Consider the following 19,961-nt stretch of genomic DNA (forward strand, 5'->3'; position numbering starts at 1 on the left):
GCAGGCGCCCGCGGTACTTCGTTCGTGTAACGGATATTCCCGTTACGGTATGTCTTACGTTATATGTTTGTCTTTGTTTGCTCGAGGACTCGTATGGCGCGCCAGTGCACCTACGAGTCCTCAGCCTTTACCTCGTCACCGCCTTTGTATGCAATCTGTAGACAGTATCTCTTGAATAGAGACTGGGTGCAGCGCATACGAGGCACGACGAGTAAGGCGTCTTACACTTTTTTGCGCTCCAGAAAAAGCTTCTATCTCTGGGGACTATCTACTCTAGGCAACAAACTCTCGAACTCTCGAAATTCTATGCTCTATAACAACCTCTAGTCGACCCAGCAACACCTCAGCAAGATGTCTGAGTCGACACCCAACCCCTCCGAAGCAACCCGGAGCAGTCGCGGATCCCGTAGCGGAACCCGCAGCAAGCTCAAGGTGTTGCGCGCGGAGATCAAGTCCAAGCTCGCCGCGAGCCAAGAGCAGCTCGAGCAAACACTCGCCGAAGCCGCGGCGAGTCAGCAGCGGATTAATGCTGCGCTCGAGGAGTCCAAGCAGACCCGCAAGGATCTGATGGACGCCGTCGACGAGGCACTGTCGGCAGCGAGCAGCAGTCGCAGCCGCTCATCGCGTGCGCAGACCGCTCGGACTGAGTCCCCCGACCAGGAGAACTCAGCCGGAGCACCCACAGAGCAGGCGCCGTCCGACCGTGAGGTCGAACCCGCACTGAGCACTGAACAGCCCGAGCCCACCAGTGGGCCTGCTCAGAGCCACCCGGAAACACTATCCCGGGCAGCTCCAGCCCAAGCAGCGAAGCCGGGCACCCTCCCGAAGGATGGTGCACGCGCCGAGTTCGACGACAGGCCTGTCGCCGAGCTCGAACCCGAACTGAGCGAGCGGTGCGTCGAGTCGACGCATCTCCAGGTTCGGGAGGGTATAGGCACACAGTACTACAGTAGTACTGTGTGCAGTGGGAACGAGCCCACGCGTGTAGATACGCTCGTCGCGTGTTCAGAGATGAGCTGCGACACAAAAAATATATATTCGTTGTCGAATGACGTGCGCGCCATGTCGAGCAACTTGCTCGACGCGACGCGCGACGCGCTCGACCCTACGGGCGTCGAGCGTCACGGGTCCGTGGCGAGCGCCCTGAGTGCTAGCGCTCGCCGCACTGCACTCGACCGCCACCACCGACTCCACGTCCTCGACCACTCCCACTCTCTGGGCAGCCACCTCGAGCGCCCGTCCGGCGGACCAGACGCGCGCGCGGCCCCAACGCGAGTGCGAACTCGCGTTCGCGAATGGCTGGCTGACTTACCGCCAGTCCAGTCAGTGGCGACCGACGACCTGGTACCTCCCGGTACCAGATCGTCAATTCCTTCCCCCCCGGCTCCTCACCTCACCCCTCTCGGCTCGCGCATTGACTCTGGCGATCGATACCGCGGCTCTGGCGACACGCAACCCAGCCGCGCGACCCAGGGCTTGAACACCGCGCACTCAAGCCCAGCGCCGAGCTGCAAGACCGAGCGGACCACGAGGAACGCGGATCGTGGAGGCGGCGAGGAAATCCCGAAGAAACGAGAAGGGTGCGAGGAAGGCACGAAGGGAGAGAGGGAGGAAGGGTGCGGGGCGAGCAGGGAAAGCGAGCAGGAAGGCTCACAAGTCGAAGGTACGCCCATGCTGGACGTACCCTCCTCGCCTCCGCCTGTGCCAGTACCCCCGCCAGCGTGCGTATCGACGAACACGGAGTTCGTCGAGCGTACCGCTGGCCACGGAACCAGGTACGACTGCGAAGTCGTATCTTCCTCTCCGCAAAATAGCACGTCTGTGCTGCGGTACGACCTCCAGGTCGTACCTGGACCTTCCACATTGCAAAGCGACACGGCGGACGCGCAATACCGCACGTCCGACGTGTCCCATTGTTCCGCAACCGGATGTCGAGTAACGGGTACGCCCCAAATGGACGCACCCGCATCGATACCTCACTTCTCGCCCGTGTCCGCACCAGCAAGCATAGCGACGAACATGAAGTTCGCCGTATGCGTTGCTGGCCAGGAAGACGGCAGGCTCGCCCTGCAGGACGACCTAATGGTCGTCCCTTCCGCTCTGCAAGAGAGCACACCTGCGCTAGGGGACGACCTCGCGGTCATACCATCCATACCCCCTGTACCCGCGCCAGTAGGCGTATCGACGAACTCAAGACTTGTCGTGCGCACTACTGGCCATGACTATGGCACTCCCGCCCTCAGGTACGACTGCGAAGTCGTACCGGATGTCCCACGGGCGCTGCGGTACGACCCTGAGGTCGTACCAGGACCCTTCACTCTGCAAGGCGATACGACGGACGCGCAACTTTGCACGTCCGACGTACCCCACCACACCACGATCGCGCTGCGCAACGACCTAATGGTCGTGCCTCCCACACTGCACGGCGGCGCACTTGTGCTAGGGGATGACCTCGCGGTCGTACCCTTCAATTCGCAAAGTGGCACGATGGACACGCAGCAATGCTTGTCCAACGTGTCCCACTCAACCTCGTCTGCATGTGGCGCGATGTATGCGCCTCAAGACGGCCTGCACGTCCTTGCGGAAGTGCAGACCTCCGACTGCCCCGGCACAGCGGAACCTCTTTTGGTTCAGCCAGCCAAGCCGTGGAACGTCCCGGACGATCTCTCCCGTGACGCGCTCGACTCCGCAAGGCTTTTGGAAAGCCGACCGACGCGTATGGCCTCTCTGCGAGAGGCTCGGACCGTCCCTTGGCGAGCACAAGCAGCTCAAGTCCGCGCAGCTGAACCGCTCGCGGTTCAACTGGCAGAACCTCCGTACGGCCTCGCCTTCGATTTGAACCTATCCAGCAGCCACCAACCGCGCGCGACCGTCTTTCAAGAGGAATTGCACTTCCCACAGGAAGTGCAAGCCCCCGGCTTCTCCAAGACAACTGAACCTTTCGCGGCTCAGCTAGGAAGCCCGCGATACGACCTCGACCGGCGCGACGACGCGGCGGACCTCGACCTCGACTTGTTAAGTGACCACCACCCCTTCGCGACCCTGGCGCCCCGGTGAGCGCGCAGATCGACGCTGGCGTAGTCCCAACGGACGCGCGAGCCCGAGATCGCGACCATATTGCTGCACTACCGACAGCGCAGCAGCCGGCGCTTACGGACTCCGACCGACCAGAACGGTCGCTCGACCGTCAAACCGGCGAGAACTTTACAGTTCTCGCCGATGGCTCAATCCTAGGGACCCCCAGCCAACATATTGTCGACCTCTCCGCGCGCCCCAACACCGCTGGAGCCTACGACGGGCACAACGAGCTCCAGGTCGAATACGCACTCGGGAGGTCGCGCGAAGGGTGGAAGGACGGGCAAGGCAGGGACGGAGAAGACGTGGACGAGGGTGTGAAAGCAGGAGAGTCCGACGGGGATGGTCAGGCAGAAGGAGGAGAAGGGGAAGGGTGCGGTGTACGCGAAGGAGTCGAGCATTCAGGCTCGAAAGGCGCAGGTACGTCATTATTGGACGTACCCCTTTCATGGGTACCACCACTCCCTATCCCGAGGTCACCACCCGGGATGACTACGACAACCAGTGCGGTTGTCGTGGCCGTCACTGCGTACGGCAGTGGTACGGTCAGTCCACGAGGTGACCTACAGGTCGCGTCCAGCACGCATGTACAGCGCACGCACGACGCACAGAGGTCGAGCCCAATGCTCGAGGAACACACTACTGAGCGCACCGGCGACCCGAAGCGCGAGTACCAGGCGGTACTCGCTTCACGTCCATCGACACCCGTTTCCGTACCACTGCCCGTGCCGATCGCGACCACCTCAAAGGTCGTCGCAATCGACAGTGGTCCATCCACACCACAGAGCGACATCGTAGTCGTGTCAGTGGCCACGCACGGCGGCCTCCATGCCGGGGATCGCGTGCAATCAACCAAGACGCCTACAGCTGCAGACGTACGACAGGTCGCACCCGAGACCGGATGGCGACCATCGGGACTATACATGCCGCCTGCACGACGCGTCCACGGCCAACAAGACCGATGTGAGCCAGCTACGGTCGACGGCGATGTGAGCCAGGCCAAGTACCTCGCGGTACTTGACATCTCTAGCGAGCGAAGTCAGGATCCACCGCGGAGCACGTCCAAGATGGACGTGCTGCCGTCTTCCCCGGACCCAGCGCAGTCAAATGAAGGAACGGGGACTGACGAGGTCACGTCGGTGGTTCCAGGGCAAGGGAAACTTGGCGAGGACGACTCCTCGTCCTCGCGGGTACAATTACCTGGACCGTATAGTGTGGCAGGCACATCCAGCTTACCGGGTGATGCACCCGCATCGAATGACGCGACGACCAGGGCGTCGTCGCGCGCCCATAAGAAGGAACATCCACCGCGAGGGCTGGATTCATCGGACTCAGGTGAACGGCGACGTTCAACGACTACCGGTGGTATCGAGACCGAGCCGGCGCGAGCGCAGACCTCCTCTACGAGGGGGGGTACTCTCTTGAGAGGGGAAGGGAGCGGGGCCTCGAACGGCCGCCGCTCGTTCCACAACACAACCAGTACATCACACGAAGATGTACTGGCCTCGGACCCGGCAGCGACACGGACGCCAAGCCGTGAGATTGACGTACGGGCCACCCACGGGAATTCGACGCGAATGCCAGCTACTCGCACATCGAGTAGTCAGCGCGATGTGCAGGATACGGCGCGAGTGGCCAGTACATCATACAATGGTGTATTGGGACCAGATGTAGTCTCGGGCCGTACGTCCAGCGTAGTGCTCGACGTACGAGCTTCACATCGGACATCAAGACGCGTACCACCGGTACCACGCGCATCGAGTGATCGACTCGAAGTGCAGGATACGGGTGACCGTCGCAGCCACGACATCACTCGGGAAGCCAGTACCTCGCGCCGCGAAGTACTGGAACTGAACCGAGTGTCGACCGCACTGGATTTTTCAGTAACCGTTGATGTGAGTCGATGGCCGAGTGACAAGAGGTCGCGCGAGGAATGCTTCAGCCTCCTTGCAGACCAACTTGACCACGATTTCGACGAGGCCGATGTCGCGGCGAGTGACGGCGAGTGGGCCATTTGGGCTCACTGTAAGAGGTCTGCACTTAGCTGTGGGCAGGCCCTCGAGGAGATGTCCCCGCGACCGGGGACATACTCTCGTGCAGCTCGTCGAGCATGGGACCACTTCCAGAGGGAGTTGGAAGTGGTCCCTCTCGAGTTTGACCCCTTGCTCGTTGCGCCACTACCTAAGGAGGTAGTGCGTCGATGGGTCTACAACAAGCTGGGCTGGCTTGTGGTACCGCCTTGTCAACCAGTGGATGACTCCGATTGGTACATCTCCTCCGATGAGGAGCTTCCTATCACAACTCGTGAGGAGTACCCTGACCATACTGAGTCAGAGTACTTCTCCGAGTCCGAGCACCATAGCTTGCGGGACTCACGAAGTCCAGAGTCTGAGGAGACAAACTCAGTAGTAGTCTCCGACTACTACGAGCAGTCTGAGATGGAGGATACCCAAACTTTTTCTGCACTATCTGCCGAAGATGAGGATAACTCTGAAGATGCTGACTACTACTCCGAGTCCGAGTAGTAGTCTACCTTCTGGCCTGCATAACTCTGTCGAGTTATGTACGACAATGATGAATGGTTGTGTCTGCTCACTGACACGATCTAGCATGTTGTTGTCTACAGTTCAACATCATCCTTGTTTGCCAATTGCTACCACCGTTGGGTTGTTGCATATATTTCCTTTCTTTTTCCTTTTTCTATCTGTTTCTCTGGTTATCGCTGGGACCCGTGGTCGTGTCCAGTGGGGGAGGGTGTAACGGATATTCCCGTTACGGTATGTCTTACGTTATATGTTTGTCTTTGTTTGCTCGAGGACTCGTATGGCGCGCCAGTGCACCTACGAGTCCTCAGCCTTTACCTCGTCACCGCCTTTGTATGCAATCTGTAGACAGTATCTCTTGAATAGAGACTGGGTGCAGCGCATACGAGGCACGACGAGTAAGGCGTCTTACAGTTCGTCACCGCAACCTCACCGAGTCCTTCCCTCCCGTCTGAGCGCTAGCGCTCAGCCCTACGCACAGTAAGTATCCCGAGTTGATACCACAGTGCTCGTGTTATGTAGTATTCGTGTACCAAGGTTTATCAGGAAATAACGTAGACTACTTACTAGTAGTCAAAGCTTTGTTCAATCTATTTCGTCAGAGCCTGTGATACTAGCTTCAAGTTGTATGTACTACTAGTAGTGGTAGCTTCGAAACTACGGTCTGTCGCGACTGATACGACTGACGCGACTGAGGAGACTGACGGGCTCTGATTGAGTGAGCCAAGAACGACCCGAGGCCGCGCGGAGCATAAGCGCCCAATCATGTCAGCCATGACAGCGATCTCAGACTCCGGATCAGGCCCTTCATTAGCCTCAGGCGCCGTCAGACAGTGCGCCGTTTTGCTGATGAATGTTTTAGCCGTTTTAAAATAGACTCTGCTCACGGAGAAGCACCCTCGCGAGAAAGAGGAAGGGCCCCGAGCCTCCAGCTAGCGCAGGATGAGGGGGTTGTGAGGGGCCCGGGGCGAGACTCGAGAGCAACTTGAAGCTGGTAAGAGTGTTGTCTCCCCGGCCTGGCTGACAGTAGAGGACTTGATTTCCGAGGTCAATGTCCCTTCAGCTCAACTCAGCGAGTCCGCCTGATATCAAAGTTGCATGATGGCGTAACAAGCAGGATTGGTTCGGGCCCGGGCAGTCGTAGACTTGTAGTGGTTGCGGTTGCAGCGCAGAATGGGCGAAAGAGATGAGAACGAGCACGGAATGGGTTCATATACTGGTGTTGGAAAGGTGCACGAATAACTACTGTCACGGTAGTACTGTGAGTACAGGCTGGCGCGATGCGGTATCTACGTGCTGATGTAAGCATCGGACGACTTGGCCCCACAGCCCCGTCACTGTCAATAAGTAACTTACTTATACTTGTCCATGCAATCAGAGAACACCCTTACGTCTGCGAGGATGTCATGCTCTTTCAAGCTGCTAAGTGTCGTCCTTGCACAATTCCGGGTGACGGCGAGGGCATTCGAAGATGTTCCGCGCGCCCGATCAGCCGGCCGCCTAAACCGGAACTCTCTCTGAACAAACCGCTAGACTCAATGTCATCCTCGCCAACATATCCACTGGCATCAACTCTCACTAGTGGAGAGCAAGACTCACTGACCTGGACTAGGTCAGTGAGATACACGGGCTTAGTGGTTGTGACTTTCTTACACTTGTTTACATGCAAAATCTGGCCTCGAGCGGACCCCATGTTAATAACATGTTATTAACGTGTTATTAACACGACTTGTTTACAAAGTATATTAGTCGGGGCTTTCTTACAGAACCCTAACGTCCACCTCTTGTGTAACCTGACGCCGTACGGTGGAACTTCCGAGTCCTGGCACTGGCGGTGCGGTGGAACAGAAGTTTGGCTTCGGAAGCATACGACGTAACGCGGTTACGGTATAGGTGTGTGATTACTCGCACGCTGCTATGTAAATATGTGTATTTTCGAATTATGTATTTCACAAGGTCCAAATGCACCACGCCCGCCGCGGTGCCAGTGGGCTCAGGAGCGACTCAATCTCTTAAGGCACATAGCTCTTCAGTTAATACCTTGAGCTTGTCGTCGGTGTGGCAAGTGGCCTCTGTCTACTTGCCAGAATCAGTCAATAGTAATCAAAATTTGAACAGTCTTGTCGACGGTGCTTTACACCAGGCCGCTCGCCCTTGTATGTAATGCCCGGGGTAACTATTGCTGCTCAACGCTTGGATCACCCGGGTCTGCTCCGCTGATAGCGCTACAGTGGGCAGTAACAACAACTTTGCTGCGGCCTGTCCAGTGGAGCACACCATTAATTGCCTGCATACGCCGATCCCCGCAATGGCACAATAAGGATTAGTTGGCATTATTCGGCAAAGTTGTCTACGCTCACAATGTCTCAATTTCAGTGAATCAGGGGCATATGAGCCAATAGCGTGCATATACAGCGACACCCATTAGTTTGGCCACCATGGGGCGGTTTCCACAAGCAAGCTAGGTGAGCAATGTTGAGATGAGTGTCTAATTGGGATATAACAGCTGAAAAATCAGCGCCGCCCTCGTGTAGACAATCGCATCTTCTCGTAGCGGACTCGGTCTCGAACTCCTGCGTTCTCCAGTCGCCGGCGCGCTGCCCACTGTCATCTCTTTAATTCATGAAGACGGATCGTTTCTGGCTCATGGATAAATCACATCCACTGAGTGGTTGAGAGGTTCGCTTACCAGTCCGCTATGATGCTGTCCTCTCCGCTAAATCCCGTTGTGGGTTACAGACGCGACATTGAAGCGAGGCTTGACCTTAATTTGCTGCGGACTGCTGCCTGATCCACCGGTCTACTACTTTCTACAACATCGACGACTTGAAAGTGCTCTTCTTTTCTTCACAGATCCGGAGCACTCCGAGAAATGTCTCCCTGATGGTATTTCGCTGGACGCCACGCGCATCGCTATATGGGTGCCTCTGTAGGTGGGCTCGCAGCCCGCACTGCGGCGAGCCACGCTCAGCCCAACTCCCGCTGCTCTTCGCAATGGTAGGCGAGTTGATGAGCGACCACTGGGTCACATTGGACTCGGTCTCCGCAGGTGTCCATTGCATTCCAACCGAGTTTGTCGCCCCCTCATTCGTTCGCCTGTCGCCTGCGTCTCCTGACGTCCCGCTAAGCCTCACCGTGAAATTTGCCCTGCGCTACTGGGAAGGTAGCATTTGCCTGTATTCTTACCTGCGCACGGGCGAGTTCCTCGGTAACTTGGTGCGCCCAGTGCATCCTCGACACTTCGTGCACTACCCGCCTCCGAGTCTGAGCGCCTCGCAGCCATCCCCCGACACCCGCGCCCCCGTCCTTGAGGCTCACATCGATGTGACCTTCCCGCCTACGTGTACCATGCTCGTGCATAGCGTAGCTGACCCAGTAGGTTTTCCTGAGGAGGAGGAGGCCCGGGAGGAGGAGGGGAGTCCATGGTCGCGGGCTACGTACGATCGGCTGCGTTCGGAGCTGGGTGTCAGGACAGAAGTAGATTACATTCCTGACGCCATACATGGGCTCCTCCTCCTCGGGGTGGAGGTGCCAACTGTTGGAGGCTCAACCGGGAGCGGTAAATTCCGTTAAGGTAACACCGAGTACGGCATTTTCCGCCCTCTGCGCGTACATAGTGTTTGCCACCTCCTGGATAGAATATGTCAGACACCTAGATGCATCATCCAATAGAGAATGTGAGATGCATACTGCGGACCAATGCCCATGGCGTCAATGGCATGAAGGTTCAATGAAACGGATCAATACACCGGACCACGGGTATGACGACAGGATAATATATACAAGGACCACACAAACAGGCATACTTATCCCATCCGAAGTAGAGATAAATAGTGAACACATCTTCTAGCGCCGCAGACGGCAGGTATGCTGAGGCAAGTACATACGATGGAAAGAATATGACACACGATAAATATCACGGTAAATACTATGCAGAATCCCATCCGACAGATCGCTGACCGAAGAACAGTGCAAGTCGTTCAGGCTGGCACATGGACCGTATCAGCATCCGTGTCAAACATATAGAGAAGAAAAAGCTAGATACCAGGGCACCCAGGGCTCCCCATGTGGCGGTCGAGAATATCCTTCCTCATCAGGGAAAACCGCCTATTTCCCAAAGCACTTTCATAGTTTTGACGAGCATAAAAAGTGTTTACAAGAGTCCCAATTGGCCTCGAGTGCGCGGAGCAAACTCAACCACTTTCCAACACAAGTTCGCTAATTGGGAGATTGATGCACGGGAAAGAAGCGCTTGAAATCACCAATGAGATAATGGAAGCACTTGTAAGAATTCCAATTAGACGCCCAGAAACCAAGGAGCTCGTCTTAGGAGCATTTGTGACTACTCTCTAGCCGTTGAGAGCGCTTTCAAATATCAACAACCGGTTACTAGTTCTCTCAGATGCTTATTAATGCCTTCAGATGCACTCAGAGGGGATGACAGTGATCGTAAAAATCGTATTCGGCATTGTACAGTCATGATACAACAATAGAACACATCCAGCTGCTGAGCGTACAGAAGAGAGGTATTGTGGCTGGAGGGATGGCTGTCAACGATACAAATGGAGACGTGGGGGCGGCAACAAGGGCAAGGTATGAGACGACCAGAATGGCCACGAAGATGAAATATTTACGGCCGACCAGCGAGGTCGGGACATCAGCGTAGTCTTACACCACCTGTTGATGATGCTGCCTTGAGCTGAGTCAATAGCAGACCAACCTAGTATCATGCGCACCTCTGAGTGTGCTGTCCATGCCTCCTCTTCCATCATCCTCATGCTGATGGCTGGCTCTGGGTGCTCGACGACGGGCCGGCCTCTCCACCAGTGTTCTCAGACGACAGGCCCGCGGTTTTCATCCACCGAGAGGACAGACGATCCATGTCGAGGTTGAGGTTAATAGTGGCGCGCTGTCCTTCCGAGTCGGTCACCTCGAGTTCAGGCTCCGCGATCCTCGCAACAGTTCTGACCCACGGACCCCTTCAGTAGTTCAAGTATTTGGACGAACTTATTGAGCTTACCGTATGCAGTTGACCAGAGAGTTGTTCATGGATTTGACTAACTCGCTAATCCCCTTGTTGAAACTGGGATTCTTCGGATCAGCAAACCGGCGAAGCATGTCGATACCGGCTCTGAAGCGGTCGTGCCTGCAGATAAAATCATCAATATCAACTTTGGAAAATTGAAGCAACGCCAGGCCCAACACACTCCGGCGTGTATGTCTTCTCGTCGAAGTTGATGGTGATGTTACCCTTGAGGGCCTCCTCCAGAGTCACCAGTATCTGACAACATATAGATCAGATATTCACCGTGCATTCTGTAGAGCACTTGGTTACTCACCGCGCTGCACACAAGAGCAATCATGTTGCTCGACAGAGGAACCTTGTTGATATCGAATATTTCACGGTGCTCAGGGCGCAACGCCTCGGGATTCTGTCCCAGCCACCAATGACGAGCCATCACTTCTGCAATGGCCTCGTTGTGGAACGGGGCGTCACGTTCGGCCACCCACAGCTGCTCCATGTGAGCTGTTAGTTCTGCCGTCATCTCAATTGAGGGGCTCACCGAGGGCTCAACGTCTGGATCGGGCATGGTGAGGTTCCCGTGGTGGAAGGTGTCCGAGTCCTTGAGCCACCTGATACGCGCCTCCAAAGCGTTCTGTAGCTTATCTGCGCGGGCCACAGCGTTCAGCCTTTCGCCGTTGGGTCCAAGGTCAGAGACCTTGATCGACAGGAACTCCTTTTCCACCACACGCTTGGCCTTCTGTTTCACCTCCTGGCGAAACTGCGCTGCCAGCCTGTAGACCTGAAGCCGGGAAACTGTCACCGGGGACATCCAGAATAGCCATACCACTTACCTTGTGCCGCAGCACCTTTCTCGTGCTGAACTCAGCCATCATCTTGTCGTATCTCGCCTTGAACTTGGGTGCCCGATAGATCTTGTGCTTGGCTATGACCCTCTCATACATTGACAATGGAGCGTCCCACTTGCCGACGACCTTGTCGTTCTGACGGGGCCACGCGTTTTCGACACTGAGGTACGCCCTGAATTCTAGCTGGGCGAGTTGCACGAAAGTCCGGAACGGCTCCTGTTCGAGTTCAGCGATCACTTCCTCGGAGACCTTCGACGCTTTCGGCTTGCCCTGGGCCTTGACCTTCGCAGTCTTCGACTTCAATTGCGGCTTCTCCTCCGACTTCACAATGATCTTAAGACCTTGTTAGCGTTGTACTCCATCAACATTATCATTATCCACATACCTCGTCGCTCTCAGAGGCGTTCTCCCCGAGCTCGTCATCGTCGCTGTCTACCTTATTCTCCTCCTCCGATACGTGATAGGACTGGCTGTCGTCCCCAGAGGCAGCTTTAGATGCGTGCCGAGTGGTGCTAGTCTTGCTCTTAACCGCTCCTCGACCCGACGCTTGGGGGGCTCGCAATCCATCAGTATATTGGCTATGCATACCAGGGAAGTTGAACTCACTGTCGTCCTCAGAGTCCTCCATCTTCGAGCCTTCCTCTGACAATTGGTCCTTCTCGCTCTCTTCCTCACTCTGTACGCGTGCCGTCCCCTTCCCAGTCCGTGCTCCTGTCTCTCACATGGCCGTTAGTTTCCCTTCAGACTGGTAAAATCAATCCCACTTACGCAGACGCTGGAGCACCAGGTCCTCATCCTGGGTTAACGCAGGGATTGCGGGACGGCGTGACTCAATGACTACCTCCGCCCTCTTCTTCCCAGGTGATGGGGCTACCAGTAGTGGGGCACATTAGAGGCACGCATGCAAATGCGGTAGTACGGGCAACTCACGCGATGTAGGAGAGCTATGCGCCGCAGGCTGCGACGCCCTAGCCCCAACAGCTTTACCGGGGCTCTGCACCTTCGCCCTCTTCTTTTCAGGCCGCTCAGGGGCTCGCTGGACAAGATCTGTGTCGCTGCCTTCCTTGTCTGATACTTGCTCGGCCTTCCTCTTTCGCGGCCTCGGGCGGGGCTTTGGCTTCGGAGGCGAAATAACTGTATTCTCTGAACATCGTTAGACTATCAGGCGAGCTTCTCTACCATCCACTTGCCTCTGGCGGTTGCCTTTCCCTTTCCCTTCGACATAGCGGGTGCATCGCCATCGGAGGGCGAGAAAGATGGTTCCTCTTCCGCCTCCTCTCCACTGGTGTCTTGTTCGTCCCCAGCTACAACCTCAGGCTCTTCATCGTGGCCTTCAGCATCCTTGTCCAACATCGCCGCACTATTCGCTTGTATGGCTAGAAGGGAGTATAGTTAGCTGATTACGCTGTAGCCACTCGTAACTTACTTTCTTGACGCTCCTTGTCTGAGGCGGGACTCTTTTTCATATCCGCGAGCAACTTTCGAGCCTTTGTCATGACCTCTTTCTCGGACGCGTCAGGGTTCGTCATCCTCACGGCCTCCTTGACGCGCTGGAGAGCATCGCCTTGGTCCACTGTTGCAGAGATCGACGAGGCACCAGATTTCTTGGAGGTCGCCTTGGGCGGGGCGGGAGCCTTGGAGCTAGTCTTTTTCTTGTCCTTGGTGGCAGCTGATCGCGTTCGGCGAGTGGCCATGGTTATAGCAAAGCGAGAGTACGGCGGAGAGAGTGTGTGTTGAGGTCAAGGAACTAACGTCGCCAACGCGTCTTGCAGAAGATTTCGGAGATGCGGAGCTGAGCCGAACTCCGGGGCACCATATTGGCCGCGAACATCTGTTCCCTAGCTCTTTCCAGCGCAGGGCAAAAAGGCAACCGTGGATATGGTATGAAGCTTTGGAATTGAGAGATACCGTACTTGTTACATGGTAGGGAGAAATCGGCAGTCCACGTCAACTGATTCCAATACATGCAGATAGACGTAATGGGCGCTGCGCAGCGCTTGTGTCAATGAAAGTGTCGGTTCCCCTCCCAACCGTTTCGCCCTCCTTTCGTCCACTTTTCCATCTCCCTGTCGGTGTGGAATACTATGGAAGCACGTCGACCGACGAAGTTTAAATTGAAGTGTGTGATGCGGTGGGATGGAAAAGCAATGAAGTCGCCATTTTGCAGTGGCAAAACCAGCCCAGGCTCGTACATGCATAACTCTCCGCCCGTGTGATCTCCCACAACAAGCACAACACAGAGGGTTTTGTCTTGCCGGTCCCTGTGAGCCAAAGTGGCAACGTTGATGTTAATAACAAGTGAGAGGAAGGGATGCACTATGGAGTGCTCGTTCCCTGGGAGGACTTCCGCATCCATGCTGAGGATTTCGTACTCTTCGAGCAACGATTCCTTGATCTGTTGCATTTTAGTGAGCCCATATCAGAGAATTCACCAGTAAATATCTTGCCTGCTCGGCCATGAACTCAAACACGTCTCCCAAAATCTCCTCCAGATTGTGATATATCTCCTCGAATTTGCTCATGTCTCGAGAGGGATAAGGGAGCATCTGTGCGTAGTTAGTGCGGGAGTGATCTTCCTTCTCCATGAGAATGGGATGCAGGTTCGAAGGGATTTTATGTCCCTGGCGATGCGCCCTCATCTGAGTATTGACTGTAGACATGAGTGAGATTACAAGACGTACCCTCATGCCGTGACGATTGTACCAAGAGAAATGTAGGGCTGGGAAGCGGTAGCTTCTGCCCTCGGACGCCGAGTCGGTCTCTTCAAGATTGGCCGACTGTGCATCCAAACATGCGATCATCTTCAACCCCAGTGTCTGTCGCATAGAGTCCGGCATGCTTGAGAAGATGCAGCCCACCAAAGACCCGTGCTCATCCTCGATCCTGAGCGGACCACTGCAACGGAATTAGCACGCGTAACAGCCTGAGTGAGTAGCAGCTAACTTGGGAATCACGTACTTGGCATCTGACAGCCCGATCCTGGCGTATTCCTGATAATCAACCCGACGGCCTTTGCTGTACATACTTGACAACTGGGATGGGTCAGATAAGTCCCTGTAGGAGAACTCTACATGGATGGTACCTTCGCTCTTAACTCGGTAAGACTGTCATGTTTGCTCGCTGTCTCCGCAAGAGAACGCTGCTCTTCGGTCCATGAAAAGGCTTCGTCCTCGTCCTGTGGTACCGGGTACCGTTGATGCTGGTCCAGATCTAGCTGAAACCCCTGCAGCGTCACAGTGGCACCATGTGAGCTAGACAGCGACGGCTCGGCAGTTAGGCATGCGCCGCTGCTCTCAACCTCCATCTCATTGTCACTGATATCCGTCAAAGGTGAGGGCGGATCAAAGCTTGCTGGATCCTCATATTGAAGGCGGAATATGCGATGGCTAACGGTCGTTAGGTGAATGTGCTGAGATTCTTCGAGTACCGAAGCGCATGGCGCCCAGACGGCAAGATTTCTAGGGATAGGTTTAAACGTACTGTGATGACGGATCAACGTTTAAAATAAGGCTGATTAGAATGCACCCTATGCGCACTTACTTGAGATCCAGCGAGTTCAGTGCGTCGTCCGATTGTACTAGATTCCAGCATGCGATCTTGTCTGTTGACATGCTGAGTTCAGCCAGGACTGTCCGTGGAAACAGAGTATCGAAAGTCAAAGGAAGCAATTGGCGTAGGCTGGCGACGGCTGGAATAATGTGCTGAATGATAGCCTGACCTGCCGGTGTAGCTAGTAACAATAATTAGACCGTATACCACGAATATCTTGGTGACGCACTAGGTTCAGGATCTCGAAGCAGGTTTGACAATTGCCATGCAAGATTACCGACGGACTTCATCAAGGGCACCCGCAAATTCGCAAATGCAACAATGGCAAGAGTGTAAATCGAGCCTGAAGACGCATTAGTTCACTCCAATCTCCCAAAGCAATGATCGTGGCGTATAGCACCTCCAAGGGCAACAGCGGCAAATTTGCTAGCCGCCGCAATCCAGTACATGAACGTTCGACGACGCGGTGCTCCATCAAGGCCTCGAATGTGGCGTCGGTAGACCTCCGAGATGCTCAGCGAGTCAGCGCGGCGAAGACTGAAACAATTCTTAGAGGACACATTGCGGTCATGCGGTTGCACACGACGTACCTTGTGCATTTGCATAGCAATTGCAAATGGTGTATTATGATTAAAAACGCAACCGCCGCGCCATTGCGCTCAATTCGCTTGCATCGCTGCAGGATGGATGGCAGGCTGTCATCTAAGAAGCCTTCTGCTCCGTCCCCGTGTCTCAGCAAGGTCTGCAAAGAACTTGCGTACTCGCCAAACGAGTCCTCGGTGACAGCGCTGCCGAGGCGTACCGCAAATGCAGTTACTGACGGAGCCAGAGCCATTGCAGGCCTGCTACGCTCCACCCACTTGCGTAGGCTTGTTCCACCCGTCTTTTTGGGACAGGGGGCACCGAATGAGTAGTCGGCCCGCCGATGATGCTTCGATTTCTTGGGCTTTGGTTGAGAGCGAGCACGACTAGGTGTGATACCTGTGGAAACCAGTTGTCCGTTGTATGCTGTACTCGCGGAAGCATGGACGTATGGACTCACCACTAGACTGCGCAGTCTCCAGTGATTCCTCCTCCGTCTCCTCTGCTGCTATGCTCCCGTCCATAGAGCAACATGATAGACTTTCTTCATCTGAGGACGGCGACCTGTAACTCTTGGGAGAGGCCGACACATTCTCGGTTGCCTGCAGCCGGAATCCCTGCGCTTTTGCGGAGCCACGAAGACGGTGTAGAATGGACTGAAGAGGTTTGTGTGCGAGCGGACAGCGCTCGAGAAGCTGATCGAGTGCAATAGCCTCATCTAGAGACACCCAGAAATACCAACCGGTCGTGATATCGAACGAAGGTTCAGTTACCTGGTCTGACATGATTGGGATGTGAAGCGCTCGTCGTGCTATCTCTTTCCGAGTGTCACAAAGCTCTTTGATTGACATACATGTGATACAAAATGCTTACAAACATCGTTACAGGTCCCTACTCTATACCTCATCGATTCTCGTTTGGCCCGCGAGCCCAGCCGCCAGCACCGTTCCTCTGTACCATCTCCCGGAACCTATCTCCTGCGTGCGTTGAGACCAAGTCTCGCAGGCGATTGAGCGCGACACGCAAGATAGCCGTGATGCTCTCTTCCGCACTCAACGTCACCAGCCGTGGGTCTTGCGTGGCTACAATGAAGAGCGGATCGTCCTCTTCGAGCGTGACAGCGTCGTGCGGATAGCCACGAAGGCGGTCCATGAGGAAATTGAGTATGACGCTGTTGCGCCCCGCGATGAGCATCTCCCACTGCCGCTCATCTGGAGTCGGCCCAATCGCTCTGAACATAATGAGCGATGTTTCTACCACCTTCTTTAACTCCCAAGAAATCTGAGAGACGGCTTGCGGGGAAGCGAGGCCGCTGACCCCGTCCTGACCGATGTCATGGCGAAGCTCCTGAATGGACATCCGGCTTGAGTCAGTGGTAAAACAAAAGAATCGATGGCTTACCACGCAAGGTAACTCCTCGCACAGACGCGGTAGCGGCCACTTCTCGTCTGCAGCTTGGGAGATGACGGGGTAGTTGTTATGATTGGCGACGACGAAGTACGCTCGCTGCCCGCCATGGATCCTAGCCCCACCCACCCTGACCTCACCGATTGGCGGATCATTGCGCCGTCCTCGCGTGGTGCCCGGTCTGAAGCCGTAAGCGTTCCGGGTGGGCTGTTTGCGGAAGCCCCAGTCCGGGTTGACCAGAGGCTGCGCCTCAATAAGTCCCCGGCCCCATTTCTTGCCCATAGGTTTGGAGCACTTGAGAAGCCTGAACATGGCGTTTGAGTGACGCCCCGGTGCCTCGTACCGTTGCCAGTGGTGGCTCATAGGCGTCTGGAGGGTATCGTGCGCCTGTTCTGGTATGAATACCAGGAATATGGCCACAGCGGGCTGGCATGCGGAGTCTATCGCTCTAGCCCACTACGGGGACCTTTAGTAATGCCAAAACCACGGATACACAGCGCTGAGGGACTCACCTTCGCTGTTACATTTGGCGCGCTCTGAGTAGAACAAACGTCCAAACCGGCCACCAGGTGCAATGACCCGCCCAAATCCAACAGAAAGGACGCATCCGGTATGATCGCGTCGCCGACGGACGGCTTCAATTTAAACCGAGGCGACCACTCCATGTTGTGCGCCATCCTACCGCCTGTTTTTGAAAGCGGTGCCGAGAAAAGGTGAATCAGATTAGAGGCGAAATAGTACACCATCCCCTCATGCATACGGCTGGGCATGATAGAGGATGGAGAGAGCTTTGACGGCTTCCTTTCTCACCGTCAGCGAGGTGTTCTGGTGATCGCTCCCGGAGAGCAGTTGCCGCTTTGGGCCAGTATGGAGCCCGTGCAATGAGTTGCACGGGCGTCTTCCTATGGTGACCCACCGAGGCACGCATGTATGAGAGCCACTTCGTAAAACATCGTTTTTTTAACCAGTAGTACACGTCGCATGAAGAAATTAAAATACAGTAGAGTTTACGCATCGTACATGTCCGCTCTGAAAACACCGTCGAAGTAGTATGGCTCTCGCCCCTGCAACAGGCTGACGCGACCCCTTCCCGCCTTCATGGCACGAAGATCCAGTGCCAACCGATGGGCACAGGATTGCAGCTTGGCCAGCACGCGCCCAGGCGCGGAAAGGAGTGCCTCGGCTTCCACTTCAGGAGATCGGACTGCAAACGAATACGGCTGGAGCTCGTCGAGGTAGGAGCTGATGATAGAACGGATACAGTGGTCGAAGCGAGCGAGCCCTTCAGGTGGTGTCGTGGCGGGGCCACTGTCCATGTTGTCGGCTGGGCCATGCACTCGCTGAGTTTGAGTGTTGTCGGCTGGGCCATGCACTCGCTGAGTTTGAGAGTACATCAGGAGACGTACACAAAGTATGCGACTGACTTACCATAAATCCCGTATCAATCTCCCAGTCATGGAACTCTGCTGCACGAGCAGCGGATTCCACGAACGTTCCAAAGTCATCTCGCTGATAGGAGAGTACGCACAACTCGACTCCAGTGGCATGATCTTCTTTGGTACCCGGAATGCTATCTTCGTAGATAAGACTGTGGTCATCTTGCCAGTCGAGTTCGCCGAGAAGCGCAAGGACAAAGCCTTGAAGCTTTCCCAAAGACTGAGCCACGAAGGCCATCTAGTAGTGTGGAAAAGAGTGATTAATAAGTGAATGTCTCCGTGCTGATTTGAGTGCGTACCTTCCTAGCTTGATACATAAACTCGTCTCGGGTCTGGGCCACCATACACATGAACACTTCCGTCCCTGGCTCCAGGCTTCGGAGTTTGTCTCGCAGAATCGCACCGAACTTCACGCCGAACTGCACGGCTGACGTTGTGATGAAGCACTTTGGTGCCAGACACGGCCTCGTGACGGACCAAGTGTCAGCGCACTGTTTCATGGTCACCTCGAGGACCGCCACAAGAGGTGACGTGAAATCTTCATCGAACGTTGGTGCGATGGCCACTGCTACGCCTTCCTCAGGCCAGAAATCGAGGCTGTGGCATGTGAACATCAGTATACAGGAGGCGAACGACGTATCTAGCTCACCGCATGCAACGAAGGAATGATATCCAGTGCTTGAACTCTCCCTTGCGCAACTTCCACTTCCAGCTCCGCTCCAGCGTCTTCTGCATCAGCCAAAACTGTGCTTCGCTCATCCCCTCGATGGACTGAATAAGATAATGGTCGATCAAAACTAGTATAGATGTCGCTGAATGTGAATTACCTTCGTCACGAACCCTTTACGACCAACAGCCACCCACTCCATCTGCAGCTCCCATATAATCTTCACATACCCGCGGAGGCCATGGTATGTGTCGTGGTCAGGGCAGGCGTGCCTCAATAGCTCCCAGAACTTGTCCGGGATGACGACTTCGGTGAGAGTGTCGATAACGTAACGACCGGTGACGGCATCATCTCCGTACCCGAGGGACTTGACCAGTGGCAGTCGATCGCTGTCGTTCTCCGTAAAGGAGCGACCAGGTGAGTATATAGCCACCTGCCCTAGCTGCTGAGGATCCGGCGGTGTGCTGGGCTGGGTTTCCGCGTCCGAAGGTGGGTCAGACTGAAGACTGAGATTACTGTCGGCGATAGATTCGTGGTCTGAATCAGTATCAGAACGGGAGGCGCTGTGCATCGAGGAATCGCAGCTGGGAGACATACTGAGTCCCGAGTGTCAAGAGACGAGTTCAACGTTCAATGCCGAATGTTCGTCAGCCACTCCTGGGTCATGGGAACAGCCGGGGTACAACTCCGACACAGAGCCTCCACTGCCCAATATGCTATAATAAACAGAACGTACGAGGCTCAGCAGACCCATGCGTGCAATCACACACATCTATGGCGACGATTGTTCCCGCGAGTTCATGCCAGGGATAGGGCTTCAAGCTTCAAGTT

General features: G+C 55.4%; 6 protein-coding genes across 6 annotated transcripts; 2 read left to right on the forward strand and 4 right to left on the reverse strand.

Annotated features, from left to right (window-relative positions):
• Positions 1–3,321: 3,321 nt before the first annotated feature.
• B0H18DRAFT_1024181 (uncharacterized protein) lies at positions 3,322–4,468 on the reverse strand. The gene is made up of 2 exons (XM_048029685.1): positions 3,645–4,468; positions 3,322–3,495 (listed from the first exon to the last, which is right to left on the reverse strand). The coding sequence occupies exons 1-2, from the start codon at positions 4,097–4,099 to the stop codon at positions 3,477–3,479; spliced, it is 474 nt and encodes a 157-aa protein (XP_047890250.1). The 5' UTR covers positions 4,100–4,468; the 3' UTR covers positions 3,322–3,476.
• A 107-nt stretch (positions 4,469–4,575) lies between these two features.
• B0H18DRAFT_1024182 (uncharacterized protein) lies at positions 4,576–5,881 on the forward strand. Its single transcript, XM_048029686.1, has one exon. The coding sequence runs from the start codon at positions 4,653–4,655 to the stop codon at positions 5,598–5,600; it is 948 nt and encodes a 315-aa protein (XP_047890251.1). The 5' UTR covers positions 4,576–4,652; the 3' UTR covers positions 5,601–5,881.
• A 2,731-nt stretch (positions 5,882–8,612) lies between these two features.
• On the forward strand, positions 8,613–9,191 carry B0H18DRAFT_1121936 (uncharacterized protein; the record flags this gene model as incomplete). The annotated part of the gene is made up of 1 exon (XM_048034424.1): positions 8,613–9,191. One exon carries the CDS (start codon positions 8,613–8,615, stop codon positions 9,189–9,191), a length of 579 nt encoding a protein of 192 aa, XP_047890252.1.
• A 1,201-nt stretch (positions 9,192–10,392) lies between these two features.
• On the reverse strand, positions 10,393–13,183 carry B0H18DRAFT_1121937 (uncharacterized protein; the record flags this gene model as incomplete). The annotated part of the gene is made up of 12 exons (XM_048034425.1): positions 10,393–10,582; positions 10,639–10,764; positions 10,826–10,899; positions 10,958–11,131; positions 11,183–11,422; positions 11,475–11,822; positions 11,875–12,035; positions 12,096–12,200; positions 12,258–12,359; positions 12,420–12,606; positions 12,669–12,865; positions 12,916–13,183. The coding sequence occupies 12 exons, from the start codon at positions 13,181–13,183 to the stop codon at positions 10,393–10,395; spliced, it is 2,172 nt and encodes a 723-aa protein (XP_047890253.1).
• A 569-nt stretch (positions 13,184–13,752) lies between these two features.
• Positions 13,753–15,726, reverse strand: B0H18DRAFT_834152 (uncharacterized protein; the record flags this gene model as incomplete). Its single annotated transcript, XM_048039432.1, has 9 exons — positions 13,753–13,884; positions 13,922–14,110; positions 14,171–14,384; positions 14,448–14,521; positions 14,572–14,968; positions 15,030–15,219; positions 15,268–15,381; positions 15,439–15,575; positions 15,629–15,726. Coding segments are annotated over 9 exons (1,545 nt in total), but the record flags the coding sequence as incomplete, so codon positions are not given.
• A 797-nt stretch (positions 15,727–16,523) lies between these two features.
• Positions 16,524–19,725, reverse strand: B0H18DRAFT_1121939 (uncharacterized protein; the record flags this gene model as incomplete). Its single annotated transcript, XM_048034426.1, has 9 exons — positions 16,524–16,967; positions 17,022–17,483; positions 17,540–17,712; positions 17,788–17,828; positions 18,048–18,403; positions 18,456–18,701; positions 18,763–19,060; positions 19,113–19,234; positions 19,291–19,725. 9 exons carry the CDS (start codon positions 19,723–19,725, stop codon positions 16,524–16,526), a joined length of 2,577 nt encoding a protein of 858 aa, XP_047890255.1.
• Positions 19,726–19,961: the final 236 nt, after the last annotated feature.

Source organism: Fomitopsis serialis (genome assembly GCF_022376445.1).
Source record: "Fomitopsis serialis strain Sig1Antser10 chromosome Unknown B0H18scaffold_68, whole genome shotgun sequence".
Classification (NCBI taxonomy): Eukaryota; Fungi; Basidiomycota; class Agaricomycetes; order Polyporales; family Fomitopsidaceae; genus Fomitopsis; species Fomitopsis serialis.

Bases quoted from the DNA above. Each gene is read 5' to 3' on its own strand.
- B0H18DRAFT_1024181 (XM_048029685.1), bottom strand. From the start codon at position 4,099: ATGTCAAGTACCGCGAGGTACTTGGCCTGGCTCACATCGCCGTCGACC.
- B0H18DRAFT_1024182 (XM_048029686.1), top strand. From the start codon at position 4,653: ATGCCAGCTACTCGCACATCGAGTAGTCAGCGCGATGTGCAGGATACG.